General features: G+C 39.7%; 1 protein-coding gene across 2 annotated transcripts in view; it reads right to left on the reverse strand.

Annotated features, from left to right (window-relative positions):
* The window catches only part of hip1 (huntingtin interacting protein 1), a 41,685-nt gene extending 26,062 nt beyond the window's left edge, over positions 1–15,623 (reverse strand). The window contains exons 1-2 of one of the 2 annotated variants that reach the window (XM_043258842.1): positions 15,211–15,623; positions 371–434 (exon numbers count right to left, since the gene is read on the reverse strand). In XM_043258842.1, coding sequence (XP_043114777.1) covers positions 371–434; positions 15,211–15,330 — 184 coding nt within the window. In that variant the 5' untranslated portion in view covers positions 15,331–15,623. Of the gene's footprint in view, positions 1–370; positions 435–7,379; positions 8,068–15,210 lie in introns of those variants that run through there. The other variant, XM_043258843.1, reaches the window with a different exon arrangement.
* Positions 15,624–20,262: the final 4,639 nt, after the last annotated feature.

A 20,262-nucleotide genomic window follows, 5' to 3' on the forward strand; every position in this document is an offset into this window, starting at 1 on the left:
CTAAATAGTTAATAAAACTAAATATTCATCAAAATAAAATGAATTAAAAAATAAAACCTAATTCAACAGCTTAAAATATTGGCTGGTAAATATTATAAAATAATATTCTAAAACAAATAATAAATGAAAACAAATAGATGTTCTTTCCCAAAAGTCATCACCAGAACTCATTCGCTAGAATATATTGCAACTATGGTTATTTAGCTCTTTAATGACGCCGATATCAACCAGTAGATTTGAATCTTCCCTGTTTTAGTGTTATCAGGTGATGCTGTATGCATTTACATCATAAAAAAAGTCATCATAATTCAAATGTAACCCCCACATTCCTTCATAGTTCCCTTTCAGGGCAGCACAAACTAAAGGATATTCCTGGCATGCTTCTCTTTGACAGCGATCTCCTGTGTGTTGATGGCTTTATTGATGCTCACTGCCTGTGGAAGAGGAAGAGAGAAAGAAAATTAATTTCGGGGGCTTTTCCTTCAACGAGGTTAAAGATTAAAAGCCAGCTCATGGCAGAAGAGTCTTCCTGTGTGCCGAGGCAAACAGTGAGTTTTAGTGTTTCACTAGAGCCTTATTGAGCAACTTTAACCACCGCTGCGCAACCGCCACTGAATACTAATGAAGTTGAGCTCGAGGAGTGTTTGACAGGCAGCATGACACTAAAACACTATTACCGCTTGGGCTACATCCTCCTAATAGTTTAAGATTCATCTCTCAACCATATATATGCACACACATACATATATATACACATACACACGGTCAACGTCGAGAGCTCTGATGCAGAACAAACTCGTGACAGATCCTGAAAAAGCATTAGCCGTATGTTTTCTTTCCTGTTCCTGTCGCAGATGCCAAATCAGTTCTAGGTACCTTCGCAACGTAAACAGTGTTCCTGTTTAAACAAGCATCGCATTTTCGGCACGGTCAGCTGAACGTAACGAACCCTTATCGGCCCATCAGATAATGCACATGGTCGCATGAGCCAGCTAAGGTGTGGCAGGGTAGTCTCAGGCATGCTTCCTGTAAAATGTCTGAAACTCCTTTTACTTAGAGAACCAAACACTTCAGTGCTTTTTACTCAGTACTGCATCTGTGTCCCACGATTACATATTTTGCACAACGAAAAGTAACATAATTTACTCAACCATACACCACCAGTAAGCAAGGCTGATTAAGTGCGCGTATGCAATGTGATGTTCTCTAAAACGGAGGAAGACCCAGAGGAGAAGAATAATTGAGTAAATTATGTTATCTTTGTTTTATGTGCAAAAAAAGTATTCTTGTAGCGTTGCAAAACGTAAGTTAAGCTACTAATCAGATATTATATATATATAATATAAAATACTGTTCAGTTTCTTGCACAAACGGATTGTTTCGTGTCTTAGGACATCAATGTATCGTCTTGACCAGGGTTTTGTTTAGATTTGTCTGTCCATTTTTTTTCCTCTCAAATGTTGTGTGCTCATTGACTTAAATTGACTGACTGCAACGGTTTGAGTTAAAAATCTTTCTTTGTGTTCTACATTTTGGACGCCCTGGGGGACAGCAGATAAACATCACGTTTTCATTTTTGAGTGAACTTTCCTATTATTCAGCATAAGAGAACTCGTTTCCATTATACCAGCGTAAGAGAACTCATTTCGCTGTATGCACACGCTGTCAGAGAGAAACGCGCACATGCAGACAGTACTCATATAGAGCGCTAGAGTACTGAATAGAGTTATTTTTGCCACTTTATAGGCTTTGAATAGTTGAATACACACATTCGTATGCCAATACGCTTATCTTTACAAGTATCCTCCTAACGACAGTCATTTAGGACTTAAGCGAAAGCAAACAGCTGTGAAAGAAAACATGTAACAGTATATTGGACAGGCAGCTCTTAAAGTGACAGCAGTCTAATATTCATCTGCTCTTGACTAAATCACTTTTGTAATTTTAATACATATTTAAATTTACAACGCAAACAATGTGCAGTGTTTTACGCATTTGCTTACTTCATACAATGTATGCAACATTCCTTAATTATTTGTTCTACTGTAGTTTTTTGGCCTATTGTTTCTTATTCTTATTAAATCGCTGACTGTTTACTTGTATTCAGCGAGCTTGGGTTTTTGCATCCCAGGAATAAAGTCCACTTCAAATATACTGGAATAGAAAACAGTCACGTTATAATATTTCATAACATTACTTCTTCCGAAAGTTTTGTTGAAGAGGCCAGGGGTCATCCCGACATGAAATTCTGGCACGGATGCCGAGAGAATGCTGCTGTAGTGTGTAACTCGGTCTTCATCCCTGAGCCGGCTTCTGCTGCCAGACACACTGTTAAAGGTGACAAGGCATGGCTTTGTGTAGACAAGATGGATCTGTTGGATGAGCATCTCATTAAGTCGCAGCTGTGATCTCTAACATGAGGACAAGGATGAAGAAAGCACGGCAGATTGGAAAAATCCATCCAGGTTTCTTATGGGCCGACCCAACGGAATGTTTTCAGGCAATGCTAAAAACTAAATCTGAGAAGTGTGTTTTTTACCAACGCATTCAGTGCTGATAAGCATATGATAATCAGTAGCAATGACTTCATTTTCCATAATAAGCAACTTAAGATCTTTTTAAAAAGGAGTAGATAAACATAGCAGCTAAGGCGTCTAAGAGATTGTGACGCTGGTGTGAGGAAAGGTGTAACCTAATTTATCCACACTAAGAAGACTTTGTCGCCTGTGTGAATGAGTTGTGCCAGCTGCCCGGGCCTTTTGGCAATGGGGAGTGAATTTTCTGGCATCCCGGCCATCATCTCTCTCACAGGCACGGGCAAACGATAAGATGAAGTGATAAGGACTTATTAAAGTAAGAAGAAAGAAACAAACTGGGACAGATTACAAGAACCTTAAAAAACACCTAAATTCGGTGCCAAAAAGTGAGATGGAATTCTGACAGCTCGTAAGTCAATGATCAACGAGATCTTTAATTATACAGAAGACAGCCCTACATATATGTAGTGTCACTTGTAATTGGTGACCCTACAGTTTCAAAGCCACTGCTTAGTCCTATGTGAAGTTAACCTAATAGGTGCAGTTTTTAAGCACATTTCGTGAAGAGAATATACTCTGATCAATATGCTCTCCATGCTGCTTCATTCAAGATACATGCATACGTCTCCTTTGATTAAAAATAATGGCTAGTGAAATGGCTGCAATATGTGTGAATCTACAAAAATAAAAAAATGTGAAAATAAAATAGCCACACTTTTATTCAAAGTATGAATTCAATTGAACAGAATATTAAATAATCTATTATATTTATTCAGATCTGTGACAAATGCTCATTTATAAAAATTGGTATATTTCAGATGATAAAAAGCCTATATCTATACCATTTATGCTGTTACTGATTTACTCACTGTCATGTCCTTCTACGAGTATTTAAAGTGGAATTAACTAACTTATTAGAAGCCTGGAGTCATCTTTATATGACACTCAGATTTGTATTCAGAAATGCAGTGTCATCCCACACAAAAAATTATGCAACTGCTTTATTATTTCTTCCCTTGAAACCAGAGTGAGTAACTAAATTTCCTGCTTTTGCATTTCAAAGACAGCTCTCCAAACAGCCCGTTGAGCCACAAATAGTTTATTCAATTCCTCGCCTGCAGCAATACCAACCTGTTAGACACTTAATTACTGTGTCGCTTTTTCTATATGGAGCTGACGTAAGCTTGTTAAGCAAAGCATATGTGACTGATGATCTGCAAACATCTGCGTTGCAAACCGCTCTGACAGTCATGTTGTATTGAACTGCCAAATGCACGATATCAATCAAATCAATGGGATCTTAGACGGGAGTAATGCACTACAGGGATATTAAGGCCAGCTGTCCTCATGTGACCCATCTGCCGGGAGAGGAGACTGTAAGGAAATAACTCTCCTCATATTGAGGTTTATGCTTTAACCCATGATGCTCCACAATTACACAGGCAGGGATGCTATTAGAAATAATTAGTGGACAACTAGTTGCAAGTGAACTCTGTTATTTGAAGATGGGCGGTTTTATGCTTGAATATGGAAGAATAGAAAATAGAGGTGTCCAAAATGAAGAAGAAAAAAAAAGCTTAGCTTTAAAAAAATTAGTTTATAAAAATCTTCCTTGCTAAATTCCTCTTCATTGTACATTTTCATCACTGTGTGACAGTAAAAACTTCTACAAGGTAACAAAAGATATTAAACAAATGTTCTGTTCATCGAAAAAAAATCCTGAAGTGTATTATGCTTTCCACAAAACTAAGCAGCAGGACCGATTTAAACTTAAATAAATGGCAAATCAAAGAATCGAAATGAATTGAATCAGCATTAGAACGATTTCTGAAGGATCATGCGACACTGAGGACTGGAGTGCAAATTACCATAAGAGTCAAATTATGTATTAATTTGGTCAACAAGAATCTCAGGGAAAAAAAGTAATTTTTTAAAAGGTTTAATATGCTACAGAAAGTTATTTACTACAAGTGTATACACACTTTACTTTTATTAGCATTTCATTCTTTTAATAAGGCTTACTTCTCACCCTGATGTTTGTGGATTTATACCCAAAGAAAAGGCTAAATGAACTGAAGACCCTTCCAGTCAAATCCTAATGCTTGGGACAGGCACATCTGCGGCCACATACCTCGTCTCAGAGGTACTTTCACAGGGGTCCCTTTTAGATCCTCCTATCTTGGTTCACCCCATCATTCCCACATCCAGCTCACCGAAGAATGCAGACTCAACCCGCAGTCCTCCACAGGGCACTGCGGCCAAGCCAAACAACTTCCCAACTTCCTATTTTGGGTAATCTCACTACTTTAAGACGGTTCAGAGAATAGGCTGCCAGGGCGCAATTGCTTGCAGAAGCAGTGCTGATGATCGCGAGCAATGAATGAGGCATTGGCTCTGGATTCTCTTCAGCCTTTTCTGAGGCGTGGGTGTGAAACGAAAGTTGAAACAACTAAATATAGCTTACCTCTCGACTTCCTGAGGTGGCCCTCAGTTAAAAGACTAGGTCTGAACAACCTGAAAATATCAAGGCTCTCTCACACCCTACGAAAACATACAAGACTTCTCTTTTCTTGCCGTGTTGATGAGTGGGGGGGGGTGATGCTCACACTTAGCCACTTGTGTTTTTTTCAGCTAACACAGTCTTCTGTAAACCGCTCCACCTCTCTTAAAGGTCACAGCAGTGAAAGGCAACAGTGTAGTGGGTTACGAAATTACTTTTTTCCTTTTTAAAAGACAATTTTTACTCATGACTCAAACTTCCGCTTTCAGGGAACATTCAGTCAACACTTAGTTAGGTCTCTGGAGTGAATAACACACACACACACACACACACACACACACACACACTCTCTAAACAACCATGCCATGACATCACTATGAGAGTGATGTCATTAAAAAGCAATACCTGGCCAGCAGAATTGATTTATGGGTCTGTTTATATATATATATATATATATATATATATATATATATATATATATATATATATATATATATATATATATATATATATATATATATATATTCCTGTGATACAGCATTTTGGATCAAATAAAAGGTCACCAGCATCACAGGCCCACATGACCTCTGGGCCCTGATTTGGACATGTCTGCACTAAACCTATTACTGCATATCACTATAATACACTTATGGACAAACATTATAAACATCTAGGGCCTTTTTTGTGGCATGTTTGCCCCAAGCCCTGGTTAAATTCTGACTCTTCTGACATGACCTTTCAGTTCCAGCAGGGTGCTGTGCGGCATGTTCACCCAATCTAACTCGAGTGGTTTTAAAGAAATAGCTCATGCAAAAATATACAATTGCCAAAAATGTTTGGGCCTGTATTTCAACATTTCAATTTGTGGGTGATGCATCACTTTAAAAGGATATTATAATATTGTTTTTATGCAATTTCTGTAAAGAATAGAGAATAATACTAGCAAAGCTGTGTTCAATGGTTCAATTCTACAGGGAGCAGCTTTGGATAAAATCCCCTGCCAAATGCATAAGAAAATAATAATTTAAAAAAAAGTTACTAATCTCAGCAACTATACAGTTTTTTTTTTTTTTTTTTTTTTACCTAAAATCCGGTTGCATTTTTTTCCTGTGCTCTCATTTGTCCCAGACAACACACATTCAAGATAAAGTGGAGCTGATTTAAAAAAAATATCTGTAACGACAGCAGAATTGAAAGAAACCTCGAGTTTTACGAGCTTGCTAACGAGAGGTTTCTGAGGCCAAATCAAAACCTCTCAAACGAACCCAAAAGACACAGATCAGAAGCGAGCACTGCTCCTGCTCGGGTGCAAATTAGGCCGTCACCAATTACCGACTTCGCATAAAGCTCGATTTAGCCGCAAACAAAAACCTCCGGCGGGGATCCCGGAACCCCGCTCAAGTAAAGACGTGTTTTCATACCGTTGTCAAGCAGAGCATGACATGAGGGATTTGAGAACGAGCAGATATCATACAACGCTGATAGGGGGCCTGGGAGTCAAAGCACAGAGAAGGACGCGGTGATTCAAGTCAAAACAGTGAATCATGTGTCCAAAAACGGTACAGACGCCGTCTCGCATCTCACAAGACCATAAGGAGCCACTTAAGAGTCAGAATACAACACCAAGTCGATAATATAAGTTCTGTGACCCTCCAACGTTAGAGTTCGTATTAGCCGCACAGCCCTAAAAACTGTATTTGTCACATTTACTCGCCCTAACAAACCCGTATGACTGACTTTGTTTCGAAAAACATCAAAAAAGCGATGTTAAGCATGATATTTCAATCTCAGAGCCTCAGTCACCATGCAGGCTCATCGAGTATTTTTCATACCATGAGAGCGAATGGTGACTGGCTCCGGCTAGCGTCTGCTTTCGTGCCGCAACCGAGAAACATTCGCACAGGCTCACGAGGGAGAACGAATAATAATAACAGGACGCGTGTTTGTCCGCGAACCGTGCATCTAAGTCGATTAAAAACAGTTTCCGTGCGTTAAACATTCCCACGTTAGCGCTCCGCGATTTCCCACCGACGAGGCTCGCGTTAGCACCCTGGCTGTGACTTCCCAAAAATCCGAGGGTGCTGTGGGGAAAAGCCTACTTTCGCTGAACCCAAACGCGAGATGTTTAGCTCGCGACTCTTTCGGTCGTAACGGTGCGCGGAGCAAACGCTCGCGACGGTCTAAATCCGACGCGAACGAACACGCCGTTACTTCACGTCGCATAATCCTCGATACAAAACAAACCCCGCGAACAGGCGAGCGCCGATCCCTCCCAACCCCCCTAAAAAAACGTGCATATGCACTAACACCCGCTACGCGCGAACATTTCGTCGACTACGTACCATTTTATTCGAGTCCATAGTTCAGACGGGGTTACGGAGGCGAAGCCGAACCGGTTCCCTGCTCGGGAATCAAAAGCAGACTGCGAATCCGCCGAGGGAGGCGGAGGGAGCGGGAACGCTCCGTTAACTCAACATGTGTCCGGTTCAGTTTCGAGCAGCCCCTCTCTCCTTCTCTTTCCCGTTCCGTTCTCTCGTTTCCCCCTCGTTCTCCTCGCGCGCCAGACTCCCGAGGACGCTCCGGAAAAGCCACCGCCTGAAGAACGCGGGTCGTAAACGTTTAATGGAGTCGCTTGACTAAACGCTGCGCGACAGGTACGGTCCACGGAATAGAGTCTGGAGGAGGAGGAGTTCTTCGCGCATCGGTGTCATTCGCCGCGGCTTTTGACTTAAAAAGGACAAAAGCAGAACGAGAGCAAAATTCTGTCAAATATTACATCACTTAAAAAAAAAAAAAAAAAAAAACGAAACGTTTGTGTTGCGAGGTGCGACGCGGCGTCTCTCGCGCGCAGGGAGACGAGGATAGCGCGGAGGCTTCGGAGGGAAACCAAACTGCACTAAAACTCCCGACTGCAACGGACGCGAGACCCGCCGCAGGGCGAAACGCGTCCTTGTGGCACGCGCAGATTCGCTGAACGGGTAGCTCACTGCGGGAATCGCCGTGCGCGTGGAGGTTAATGTCAATACGCAGACCGCGAGACGTGATCGACGGCACTGCTTCATGTCTTTTAAACGCTTTTGCTTTCGCGCGATGGCGCGCGTAACGTTGGCGAATGTCGCCCTCATCCGGTTTGACGCGGAGGCCAAAGCCGCGTGAGCTCGAAGTTAATCTAACAGGTGCTCCCGTGTAGCAGGAGATCCGGGCACGGGCTTTTAAATAAGAAGAGCGATGATAGTAAAGAGTGAGAACGTATAAATATTAAAAAGGCATTTATTGGGAAATCGGTCACTGCATAAAAATTCCTCTCTAATAGTAATATTTTATAAATGGCCAATTATGTGAATTCAGTTTGAAGTGAATGTAATGCAGTTGCTTTTCTCATTTTAAGAGCATATTATAGGATCTAATGTTCAAATGGTAAATATAAAATAGTAATAATAATAATAATAATAATAAATGTAATTGAATGCATTTAAAAATGTACACTACCAGTCAAAAGTTTGGAAACAATAAGATTAATAATATTTTTTAAAGATGTCTTTTGTGTTCATCAAGGCTGCATTTATTTGATCAAAACCATTTAAATACTGAATTTCTATTTTAATACATATGCCGACTTATTTGTGAATTCGAATTATTTGTGTTGGCAAAGTTGTGATGGCAAATATATATTTTTTGGAAACTGCAATACATTTTTTCAGGATTCTTTGATGAATAAAAAGTTAAAAAGAACAATTTATTAAAAATATTAATCTTTTTTAACAATGCACATCTTTTCCATCACTTCTTATTAATTTAACGCATCCTAGCGGAATAAAAGGTTTAACTGATTTCCATTTACGTCTCTATTTTTATTTAACGTTTTATTCATTCAATTTTATTTAACGTTTTATTCATTCAAGAATCGTACAAATATATATATATACACACACACACACAATATACAATATATATATATATATATAAATATATAAATAAATATATGTACGATTCTACGATTTGTACGATTATAAAAAAACAACCTTTTCCAGCATGGACAATAAATCAGCATATCGGAATGATTTCTGAAGGATCATGTGACACTGAAGACTGAAGTAATGACTGGTGGAAATTCAGCTTTGAATCAGAGAAATATATTATACTTTAAAGCGTGTTACAATAGAAACCCATTAGTTTAAATGGTAAAAATATGTAAATATTTCTTTTCTGTATTTCGGATCAAATAAATGCAGCCTTGATTAACATAAAAAGCATCCTTAAAAAAAATAAAAATATTACAAATCTTACCGTTTCCAAACTTTTGACTGGTAGTGTGCATGCAATACAAAAAAAAAAAATCTACTACTCAAATACAAAAATGTATAAAAATAAATAAATAAATGAATAAACTGATCAAAAGTAATAAAGACATTAAATAAATGCTGTTCTTTTCATGAAAGAATCCTGAACGACTAAATGCTTCCACAAAAAAATATTAAGCAGCACAACATTGGTAATAATAGGAATATTTTGGGCATTAAATCAGCATGCATGATTGATTTCTGAGGTTTCACGTGACACAGAAGACTGGAGTAATGATGCTCAGAATTCAGCTTTGCTTTACAGGAAAAAATCTGATTTTAAAATGCATCAAAATAAAAAAAACTTATTTTAAATAGCAGTAATATTTAACAATATCTGTTTTCAGTTTGAATAAATGCAGCCTTAGTGAGCAAAAGTTACTTTTTTTTTTTTTTTTTTTAAGTGAAAACCGTACATCTGTTTTATTTGCCAAAATATATGTCTATTATATTCTCAGATATATGCCGTATGCTTACATAAATCTCAGTTGTTTAGGCCGACGCCAAAAAAGGCAGCAAGATCAGTCGATCTGGACATGATACCAGTCAATGTTTGCCTAAACTATGCCACCCAAATCACTCACAGAGGAAAAATGTGGCAGCGGGAAGAGGAGGGGAGGGGAGGGAGGCTCTCCAAACAAAGCGTGCTCTTTAAAGGGCGATCACTTCCTGGTACCGTGTGGCGGGCCCATCGGGACGGTTTACACTGCAGGGCTTCATCGCTCGAGTCACACACCGTCTATGTCTGACCACACGGCTTACACTTCCCAGTTAATGAGCGACAAGTTCACCGGTGTTTCCAACACTGGCGACCACAGATAATGGACGGTGGGCCCCGAGCACGATCCGTCACTGTGTAACTGTGACCTTTCCTACAACCCACAGGATTCCCACATCTTCGAGGAATTTAGGACTTCTCAACGGCTCTACAGAAAAAAAGCCGTTTGCAGTCGCTGAATTGCTTTCGGGCCAAAAGTGGCCGTTGAAGTCTGCATGAAAACATTTATGTTGTTAGCTCACGTCTTTAACCACGCCCCTTCCGGGCGTTCATTTTGAAACGAAACGCCTACTTTACTACATCGAATCAATTCAAAGTAGAAAAAGCGAGCCGCGTCCTTTGTTTTCCTCATTCAATATTGTTTGTCTCAGAAATACGGAGGTGAAATCGGTCGCAAATTTCCAGTTTATGCAGACTGGCATTATGGCAATTTTTGTAACCTCTTAATCTTAATTTGACTAGTCTTAAAAAAAAATAGATTTAGATTCAGAATACATTTTTTTTTCCCTTTTTTGCTAAAAACCCTTTTCTTTGATCCATGTATGTACGTCAGGAAAGCATCAAAACAAGAAACACGTTTTATATATCTTTTTTTTCATATATTAGGATGAGTCTGGTTTCTTATTTGAGCAAAAAATAATGATTATCACACATTTAACATTATTTGCATTTAATAAGCTTCATATGACTACACATTCACCTCTGTTTTCATTTTCATGCATCTAAAATATCAAATCTAGGGGTTTTTTTTGTTAATTTTTCTTTTCTTTTCAGTTTAGCAGGTTCAATAGTTGACACAAATATGGCCCTACTGTTTTGTAACAACATTTATTGTCTTTTATTTTATTTAAATTGAATTAGAATAACTACTACACAAAAAGGTAAAAATGGGCCTGAATACATTGTTAAAAATTATATAATATATATATATATATAATATATATATATATATATATATATATATATATATATATATATATATATATTTATTATATATTTTTACTGTGAGTTTATCATAAATGGGTCATATTTAATCATCATAGTAATACATTTAAGTAGTACGCCTATATATAAAAAAAACATTAAAAAGTCTTAAAAACAAATAAATAAAAAAAAACAGTACATACAATGAGTCACAAAACTACATTAATAACGTCTAACACGACCGCATTCCCTGCAGTAACACATTAATGGTCTGTTTGATAGCAGTATGACCCGAACACTGTTTCTGGCACAGACATCTGGCGGCCCGCCAACCTGCATAGGATTTTTAATCCACAGCGAGCGAACGGAGGCCACAGGCCAGGGCCCGCGTGTTCTGCTGTCTCAGGGCTTTTCATACATGCCCTCCCGCCGTCGATGACCCCAACAAACACTCCTCGGCCCCCGAACCACGGGAGCAGCTACAGTAAATGTCCACAGATCGCACGGACGCCGTCTAAAAAGTTACATTTGACAGGCTACTGCAGATAGAGAAAGTGAAATGCTGAAAGTAGAGATTGGCTGAGAGGAGAGATTACGGCTGTCTGGCTCCGTGAGGGCGAGTCTTGGAAAAACAGGGGGGGGGCAAGATTAGGCTCCTCCCGAGAATTCCTTCACGGGCACGCTACCAGCGCAGGAAAAAACACGAGCACAACAGATGCAGGGTCATAAACTTAACCGCTTTAAAGCAGGATCGTTTCACATAACAAGAGGAGGAAGAGCAGACATGGGAGAAACAGAGATAGCATGACCCAAATTAGCATTAAAGGAGCAGTTCGCTCCAAAAAAAACTATAATAATAAAACATTGCCTGATAATTTACTCTCCCTCGGGCCAAACAAGATGAGTTTGTTTCGTAATTCAGCAGATTTTGAGCAGTTTAGCATTATTGTTCTGAATGGGTGCCGTCGGAATGAGAGTCCAAACAGCTGATAAAAACATCACAACGATCCACGCGACTCCAGGTCCTCCATTAAAGTCTTGTGATGTGAAAAGCTGTGCGTTTGTAAGCGTTTTCCAATTTAAACCACTGCTTTCGGCTAAAATATGCATTGCGTATCCATAATATTGCTTTGTCTTCGACAAATCTGGAGAGAAATCGGATCAAGCACTGTTTACAGCCAAACAAAATGGATCTGTGTGTGAGAGGACAGCAGGGGACGGAAACGTTATTATGGATAACATTATATTATAGATATGGATATATTATAGACTCATTTGTTGGCCAGAAATGGCTTAAGGAATTAGTCTTTCACTTCAATGCACAACGTTCAGTGTTTTATGGACTGGAGTGTTGTGGGTTACTGTGATGTTTGAACTCTCATTCTGACGGCACCCATTCACTGCAGAGGATGCATTGGTGAGGAACTGATGTGATGCTAAAGATCTCCAAATCCGTTCAGATGAAGAAACAAAGTCACAAAGGATAATGGGTCGGTGTGATCCATTTTGATTTGCTGATGGTCCAAGTGAAACAGGATAACAGTTTTTTTTTTTTTAATTGTGAATTGTTTGGATGAGGGCTGGATGGTTTGGGAAAAACAACAACGTTAGCTACATATATATATATATATATATATATATATATATATATATATATATATATATATATATATATATATATATATATATATATATATATATATATATATATATATATATATATATCACTGCACAGTCCACACAACTGTTGCACAAAGTGACCATCTTGAGCTTCGCCTGATACAAAGCGTTCCGCGGGATGTTTACGATGCTTCAGGCCGATCTGCAGATGACTTATTTTGGCAACACTCTTTTTTTAACGTGTTATTTCATCCGCGCGGATTCCAAGGCTGGCCGGACGTCCCTCTGCTAGACTCCGACCACAACAAAGATCCCCTGCTTAGATTCCCTCCACATAAAGCTCAAGTTAAGTAGACACCAGTCCTCTAACGCCCGGCCACAAGGCAAACCGTGCTCGTGTCATTACAGGGCACCACGCTAACATCCTCTCATTTAAAACAGGCTGAACTCACGCCGCAGAAGGCCATTAATCTAAACATAGCGTTCCAAGGGCAGAAAAGAGACGGGATATTATGGGATCAGACTTCCTCCAGGCAAACTAGCTGATAAGGGCCGCTCACAATAGCATTTCCTACCGAGACCTGATCGGTTCGCGCTGTTTGAAGCGTTATTTTTAGATGTTCGGGCTTTACGGTTTTACTGTGATTTGGGCAAAACCCAAAAAAAAAGAAATAGAGCGATGGATTCTACTCTAAAAACAGGAAAGCTCACGCTTGAATCTGACCCAGCGATCGCTCCTAAAGGGGTTCAAGAGCGCATGCGCGACACGAGTCTCGCTAATCCATGCCACCGTCCTAGTTGTAAACAGGACCCGATATTGCGCGCTCGAGTCAAACGCGATGCTGCCGATCTGCAGACGTCGACATCGAACCAAGAATTCGCCAAAAATTTTTTTAGCAACGTCTGCCTCGAGAGATCACGGCAAGGAGGAGGTCGTGCCGTTTTCGAGCGCGCTGGAACCCACCAGTAGGGCAGTCGGCTGCAAGCTCCGCTCATCTGACCTACTTTTTCTGACGGCCGCGTCTGGGTGGGGAGGGGAAAGACCCCCGGAGAAGCGAGAAGAGCGCGCGAACAATGAGAACGCATTACTCTGTGCTCCACAACGCGCTTTCGGCCTCGCGCGTCCAGACACCCGCCGCGTAACTCGATGCACGCGCGCTTTAAAAAGGTCGCGATAAACACGAAGGCACGTGGAGATCCACTACAGGCTTATTGCAGGAACCAGAATGCGTGGCTGTCAAACTCGACGTTTTTAGAGCTCCATCTGGAAAGCACTAAAAGCTTTATTATCTACGTGGCCGTCGTTTTAGAAACGCAAGGCTACGTCGCAGAGGATCCTTTCGGTACCTTCTTTTATCGTGAATTATGAACACTATATTAATCTGTACTTAAAAGAAGAACTTTGCTCCCGTCCTGAATCGATCGCACTAGAACGTGGACTGATAAAACGAAGGTGCGAGTCGAATTTAAAGGGCCATCAATTATAGTTTAGTAAACGTGACAGCTTTTTATGGCGCAAATAAAGATTGGTTTTGAAAAACACTTGAGGGCGGATCTTGAGAGAATAAGAGGGCTAAAAATCTGCACCCTAACAAGCACGCACTATGGGGTTAGCTCTGATTTTGAAACTTACATCATTTTTATAAAGTGTGTGATTTACTTTGCAATAAATTAAAAAGAAAGGCTGCTCTTCGACTGCCCACTTTGTTCCATGGTTTGAGTGCAAGACTTTTTTTTTATAATATGGCAAGCCGTTTAATATGCATTCCTTTAATGGCTCACTTTGTGTTTCTAATATTTGGTTAAAAATAAAAAAAAAACAGTCCACTAAGGACTTTTTTTTTCAGTTTTGCTAGTATCTTAAAAAAATTGTCGTAGGTACAATTACGTTGTTGTTGTTTTTTACTAAGAAACTGCCAGCAAATTTCACAAAACCGAATAACAAATTGTCTTAAACATGTTTAAGCAGAACATTTAGAGTTTTTAAATTGTCCTTTAAAAGTTTTCAGAAAAATGGTCTTCTCAGAAACATTTTTTTACAGTGTAGTTGACATTGACAAACAATAAAAAGCAGTCACATATTAGTAGCCACCAGTACACATGCCTTCAATTATAGACATTATTCAGTTCATACTCAAATAGAATTATGTTCTTAATTGAATTCAGTCAAGATTTGAGTCAGACCTTTGACTGATTAGTATTGTATCTGGTACCCGTTCGGTTCCTATTAACTCACCACTTGATTAGACGCCTATAAGAGTATATTTAAAAAATTAAATTAAATTAATTTAGCATATAAGCGAATGCGTTAGTTAACCTAAAAAACGACTAAAGTGCAACAGAGATAATAAACGTTTGTCATGTAAAAAAAATGTGTTAACTACCCCACAAGCAGCAAGGAAACGAGTAGTTTTAGGTGATAGGCTACTAGTAAGTTTTAAGCAATAAATGTAACAAAAAGGGCTTGCCATACACTGGCTGCATGGGAAAAAAAACTTCACAGTTCCTTACCTGACTGCGCTCGAAGTTTTCCTTTTCGACTTCCAAACTGTTGGCGCCGCCAGCGCGACGGCTGAGCACTTTGGGAATCGGGTTGGGGACTTGCTGCATGGAGCTCTTGACTCGGTCCATTCTGGAAATAAAATCCGAAGCGCGCGAGCGAGCGAGCGAGCGAGACCTCTCAGATCAACGCGAACCGAGCGCGGTCGAGAGGGAACGACTCCCGGCGACGAGCACACGACGAATCCCGGCCCTCGCCGCTATCACAAAAGGTCATTTTCCGCGTCCGCCGCCCACGAATACCGTCCCGGCGCTCTCCGCCGTCTGCTCGCGAGCGTGCAAAACCGCGCAGCTCTGTAAAGCGAAACGCGGCGGCGTCGGTGCGCGCGCGCGCGATACTACAGAAATCAAGCGAGCCCCGGAGAAGCGGCCGCCGCAGGCTCCTCCCAGCGCCTGCACACGCTTTTGCTGGAGGAAAACCATTAGCTCCCGCCCTTCGGAACAGTTATTCGGATTCACGCGCTTTGACACACGCTTTATCTCTCGGGGAAGATTTATTTGGTTTGTTTTTAAACGTGGCGTTGAGGGGCGAAGCACGCGATGGAACGAAACAAAGAAAAGCGAATAAAAAACGAACAAGAAAGCAACAAAAGAGCGACAAAATAAACTTTAGTACAGAGTGAGAAAATAAAATTCAAAAGCATAGCGCTCTTTAAATTATTTTTTCTGTTGCATTTCTATTTTGTGCAGATGTAAAAGTCTGTTTCACCTTAAACGCCGTGTTATTTTCGTACATGCACTTTTTTTAGAGAGAGAGAACTGAAACAGAGCGAGTGTTAACCTCAGTAATAAAAATAATGATAATAAAACCCCCTTCGCATTCTCCCAAGCGAGACCCATATCTATCTTTAACTCGCTTCGTTCCGTTTTGAAGTTAAAGGGATAGCTCACCCAAAAAAATTAAAAACGTTCGCGTCGTGTACTTTATCCTCAAACTGTACATGAATGTCTTTCTTCTGTTGAACACGAGCGATGCTGGTAACCGAACTAGTTCTCGGTCTCGCCAACGCAACATTCTTCAAAATATCTACTTTTGTGTTCAACAATATACAAACAAAAAAAAGTTCAACGTAAAGAATAAAGCACATACTTAATACATAATTCAGCTGAATGGTGATGTGTTTATTTTGAGGCGAACCATCAGAGTTCGTGACCTTGCAGGTGCATTTATGTTATTGTTTATAACCAATGCTAATGCTAATGTTTGCATGTCGTTTCTTGACTGTTTGACCTGTGGGAACTCGCTTGCCTTCTCTTCACATTCACCATTTAATCACATTTATTCCCTAATCGGCAAATATCACTGTCAGTTCATTACTATACAGTTTATTGTGTGCTGACTGCACTTGCACAACTATATTAAATAGCACGGGCTAACCGTGTCCTGTCTCTAAATGGGCAGAAGCCAGATTCAATTTCCCTGCGAAGCAGATTCTGTGGGACGGCCGAGTCAGAGTTTTGTTTCAGAGATTCAGTAGAATGACAGTGTGAAGTCATTTTGCTCTTTGTCCTGAGTCATCGTCATCTTTTCTGCCTGTTAGCACAACCGCCGTCAACACTGCTGTATTTTCAGCAGAGGAACCTTCAATCCCAAGACACCGAGCAAATCTTAAAAGTGATTGCTTTACATCCTCCTAAATGGTGCTAATGCCTTAAAAGGCCTAAATGCTACCCAAGATGAATGAGTTTGTTTCTCCATCTGGGGGAAATTTAGGATTAAATCAATTTCTCACTAAAGGATCCTCTGAAGTGAATGGGTGCCGTCAGTATGACGTGTCACTGTGTTTTTCCAACAACTGTAACAGCATTTTATGCTTTTTATGATGTGTTATAAAATAGATTTTCCCAAATTTTTTCCATCTAGTATAATACAATGATGTCTAATTCCACATTTCTTTTCATTTTCAACTTTACAAAACACTGTGATTTTTTTGACAGTTAACCAAAACAAAACATCAGAATTTCTGCCCTCTTGTTACATATATATATATATATATATATATATATATATATATATATATATATATATATATATATATATATATGAATAAGAAATCTGATTGGTATTGGTATTCAGTATTTTGTTATTTTTATAGTTGTTGTAAAACACTTAAGCTTTCATCTATACCTATTTGTTCCACCAGAGATTATTTTTTTAAAGAATTAAAACCGTGGCAAGCAAGCTCAGTCTAAATGAAAGGGTACCTAAAGAAAAGCTTCTGAAGAAAAGTTTTCAAAGAGAATTGAATTTATTTTAATTTAACGACATCTAGTGGTTGTACAACGCTACAACACGTGCATGACGCGCCGTTTTAAACGTCTTGATATTTGTATTTGCAATATTTATATTATTACAATATTATTTGCAGTACTTTCTAGGTACGAACGTTTTGCTTAACTTCCCAAAACAAAATAGGCCTTCATGATCACAATACATAAGCCTATAAATCTTATAAACAAGATCTAGGATAATAATATATATATATATATATATATATATATATATATATATATATATATATATATATATATAACAATAATTCAGTTGTAGTCTTTAATAGTTATCTCTTGGGGCAAATAAAAAAATGATATAAAATACGATATTAAAAAAAATATGATATAAACCGCAGATGCGCGTTCGGCTCAGTAACAGTTTCGCTTTGTGTGAATCATTCTTTTGAGTCGGTTCTTTTTAATGAATCGATTCACAAAACTTTTCCAACTTTTCCTGCTTGTTCGTGAACTACAAGGAACCGTGTTTTTGACTCAAATAATTATATATACATACATATATATTCAAATAAATAAAAATAAAATGCAATAAAACAGGTGACAACTAAACGGAAAAGCGTTTTTTCGAGAGATGTCCTACTCAACGATTTAGCAACTAGTAAGAAAGAGAATAGAGGAGTGGGTTTTTACTAACAAAAGTAAGTTTAATAGCCGAATAGCCAGTTAAACACAAGTAACTGTCGGTATTAACTTGACATTGATTGCCTGACAGATGATACTGGAACAGTGGTTTTAATAAACAGGCTAACGGTGAAAATGATTGCTAGTGTTGCTTAATGTAATGTAACGTTAATTCATTCAAGTTTTCTTCAGGGTTGTTTTTACTTGCCCATGAACTTCACATGTATTTAATGACAGTGAAATGTTGAAGAGTAACGATGATGAGGATGATGATGATGATGTCAGACCGATGACAACATTTTCGGGATTAAAGTCCTTTGTGACGATGAACTCCCGATAAGCACAGGGCAAACGACCACAGTTGCCCCACCTCACCTGATCTGACTCCTAGTGAACTCTCACCTACTTCACTTCAGTTATGAAGTCAGGAAAACGGCAAGTTTCCGCGTTAGCGTGTCAGATGCTAGTTTTGGGTAGTTTCGCTAATTCCTCAAACGCGCGCGAGTCACGAGGTCCGGGCCGCTCGCGCGCACCTGTGAACGCGTTCGGCTCTACAGACGTGACGGAAAACTGCGTCTAAACGGTCTCCGTAAACACGGCTCGTGTCACACGGTGAAATCCCCGACCTTTGCGCTACATCAGTCGTCGTGACGCCACGCACAGTGTGTCACACACTCTTCCTATAAAACCAGGAACAGTCGCCCAATCCTCATTATATCGACGGAGAGTCAGCTCGGGGACGTGGTCAGTCAACACGACAGGTAAAGAGCTTCTTTTATTCCTGGGCTGGCATTTAAACCTCTCCGTTATTCACTGCATTGAACAGGCTGCTAGATTCATTAAAGCTGACGGTTTTACTGATCTTTTGCAGATATTCTGCTAACTGTAGCGACATGGCTTCCGTGGACGTTGTGAATAACCAGGTGCGCTATTTGAGTCCTTATTTAAGTCTTATTTAACGAGCGTTTGGTAGAAATAGCCAAAAAAGTACATTGCATGAGTTTTTCTTTTATGCCAAAACTCATCAGGTTATTACATAATGTTTTTTGTTCCGTAAATATGTCGAAACCTAATTTCTGATTAGTAATTTGTGTCGCTAAGAACTTCATTTGGACAACTTTAAAAGTGATTTTCCCGTATTTTTATTTATTTATTGTTTTTGCCCCATCATATTTCAGATTTTCAAATAGTTGTCCTACTATCCTAACAAACCATACATGAGTGGAAAGATTATTTATTCAGCTTTCAGATGATAAATACCTTATAACTGGTTTAATGCTCCAAGGCCACATTTATGCAACTTACGATTAATTCCATGACAATATTCCTAAATGTTTTATGGGTGGAATGTCAGTTAATCTGTTCATCGCCGTCTGTTCCTTTCTAGAATGTGGTGGAACGCATAGTTCACCTTCCCTTGGTTCTATCTACCTATGGCTTGGTGTCCAATGCGTACTGCAACACCAAGAACAACCATCCGTACTTGAGGTCTGTGTGCGAGGTGGCCGAGAACGGAGTGAAATCCATAACCTCGGCTGCTTTTCACAGCGCCTTACCCATCATTGGCAAGCTGGAGCCTCAGAGTGAGTCCCTTGCTGCTCGCAGGTCGAGATCAGGCCGATATGCATTCGCTAAAACAAATCCCGTCTCTCTCCGCAGTCTCTATGGCGAACGACCTGGCGTGCAGAGGACTGGATAAGATAGAGAGGACCCTGCCGATCCTACGCAAGCCTTCCGATCAGGTATTATGTAATGCTTGTCTTCTCGTTAAAGCCTTTTCTTAAGTGCTGCGACGTGTGGGGCTTGATTTGGTCTATGGGGGATTGGTTGTATAATTTTCTGAGAGTTTAAACGTCTGGTATATAGCAGCAGCAGCTAGACAATGGTGTCTTTTTATTCGGCTCCGGTCAGCTCGGTTCGGTTCAATCACTGTGTAAAGTGCATTTATTACGAAACGAGTTCAAATCGGCGATTAGCAGCTCAACCAGCTCATTTAGTTGATGTTGCAATACACATGAATTATGAACGAATTTGTAAAAACCGCTTCGCCGAAGACAACGGTGTCGTTATTCAGCTCAAGTTTTGTTTTCA

The sequence above is a fragment of the Puntigrus tetrazona genome, chromosome 15, assembly GCF_018831695.1.
Source record: "Puntigrus tetrazona isolate hp1 chromosome 15, ASM1883169v1, whole genome shotgun sequence".
Classification (NCBI taxonomy): domain Eukaryota; kingdom Metazoa; phylum Chordata; class Actinopteri; order Cypriniformes; family Cyprinidae; genus Puntigrus; species Puntigrus tetrazona.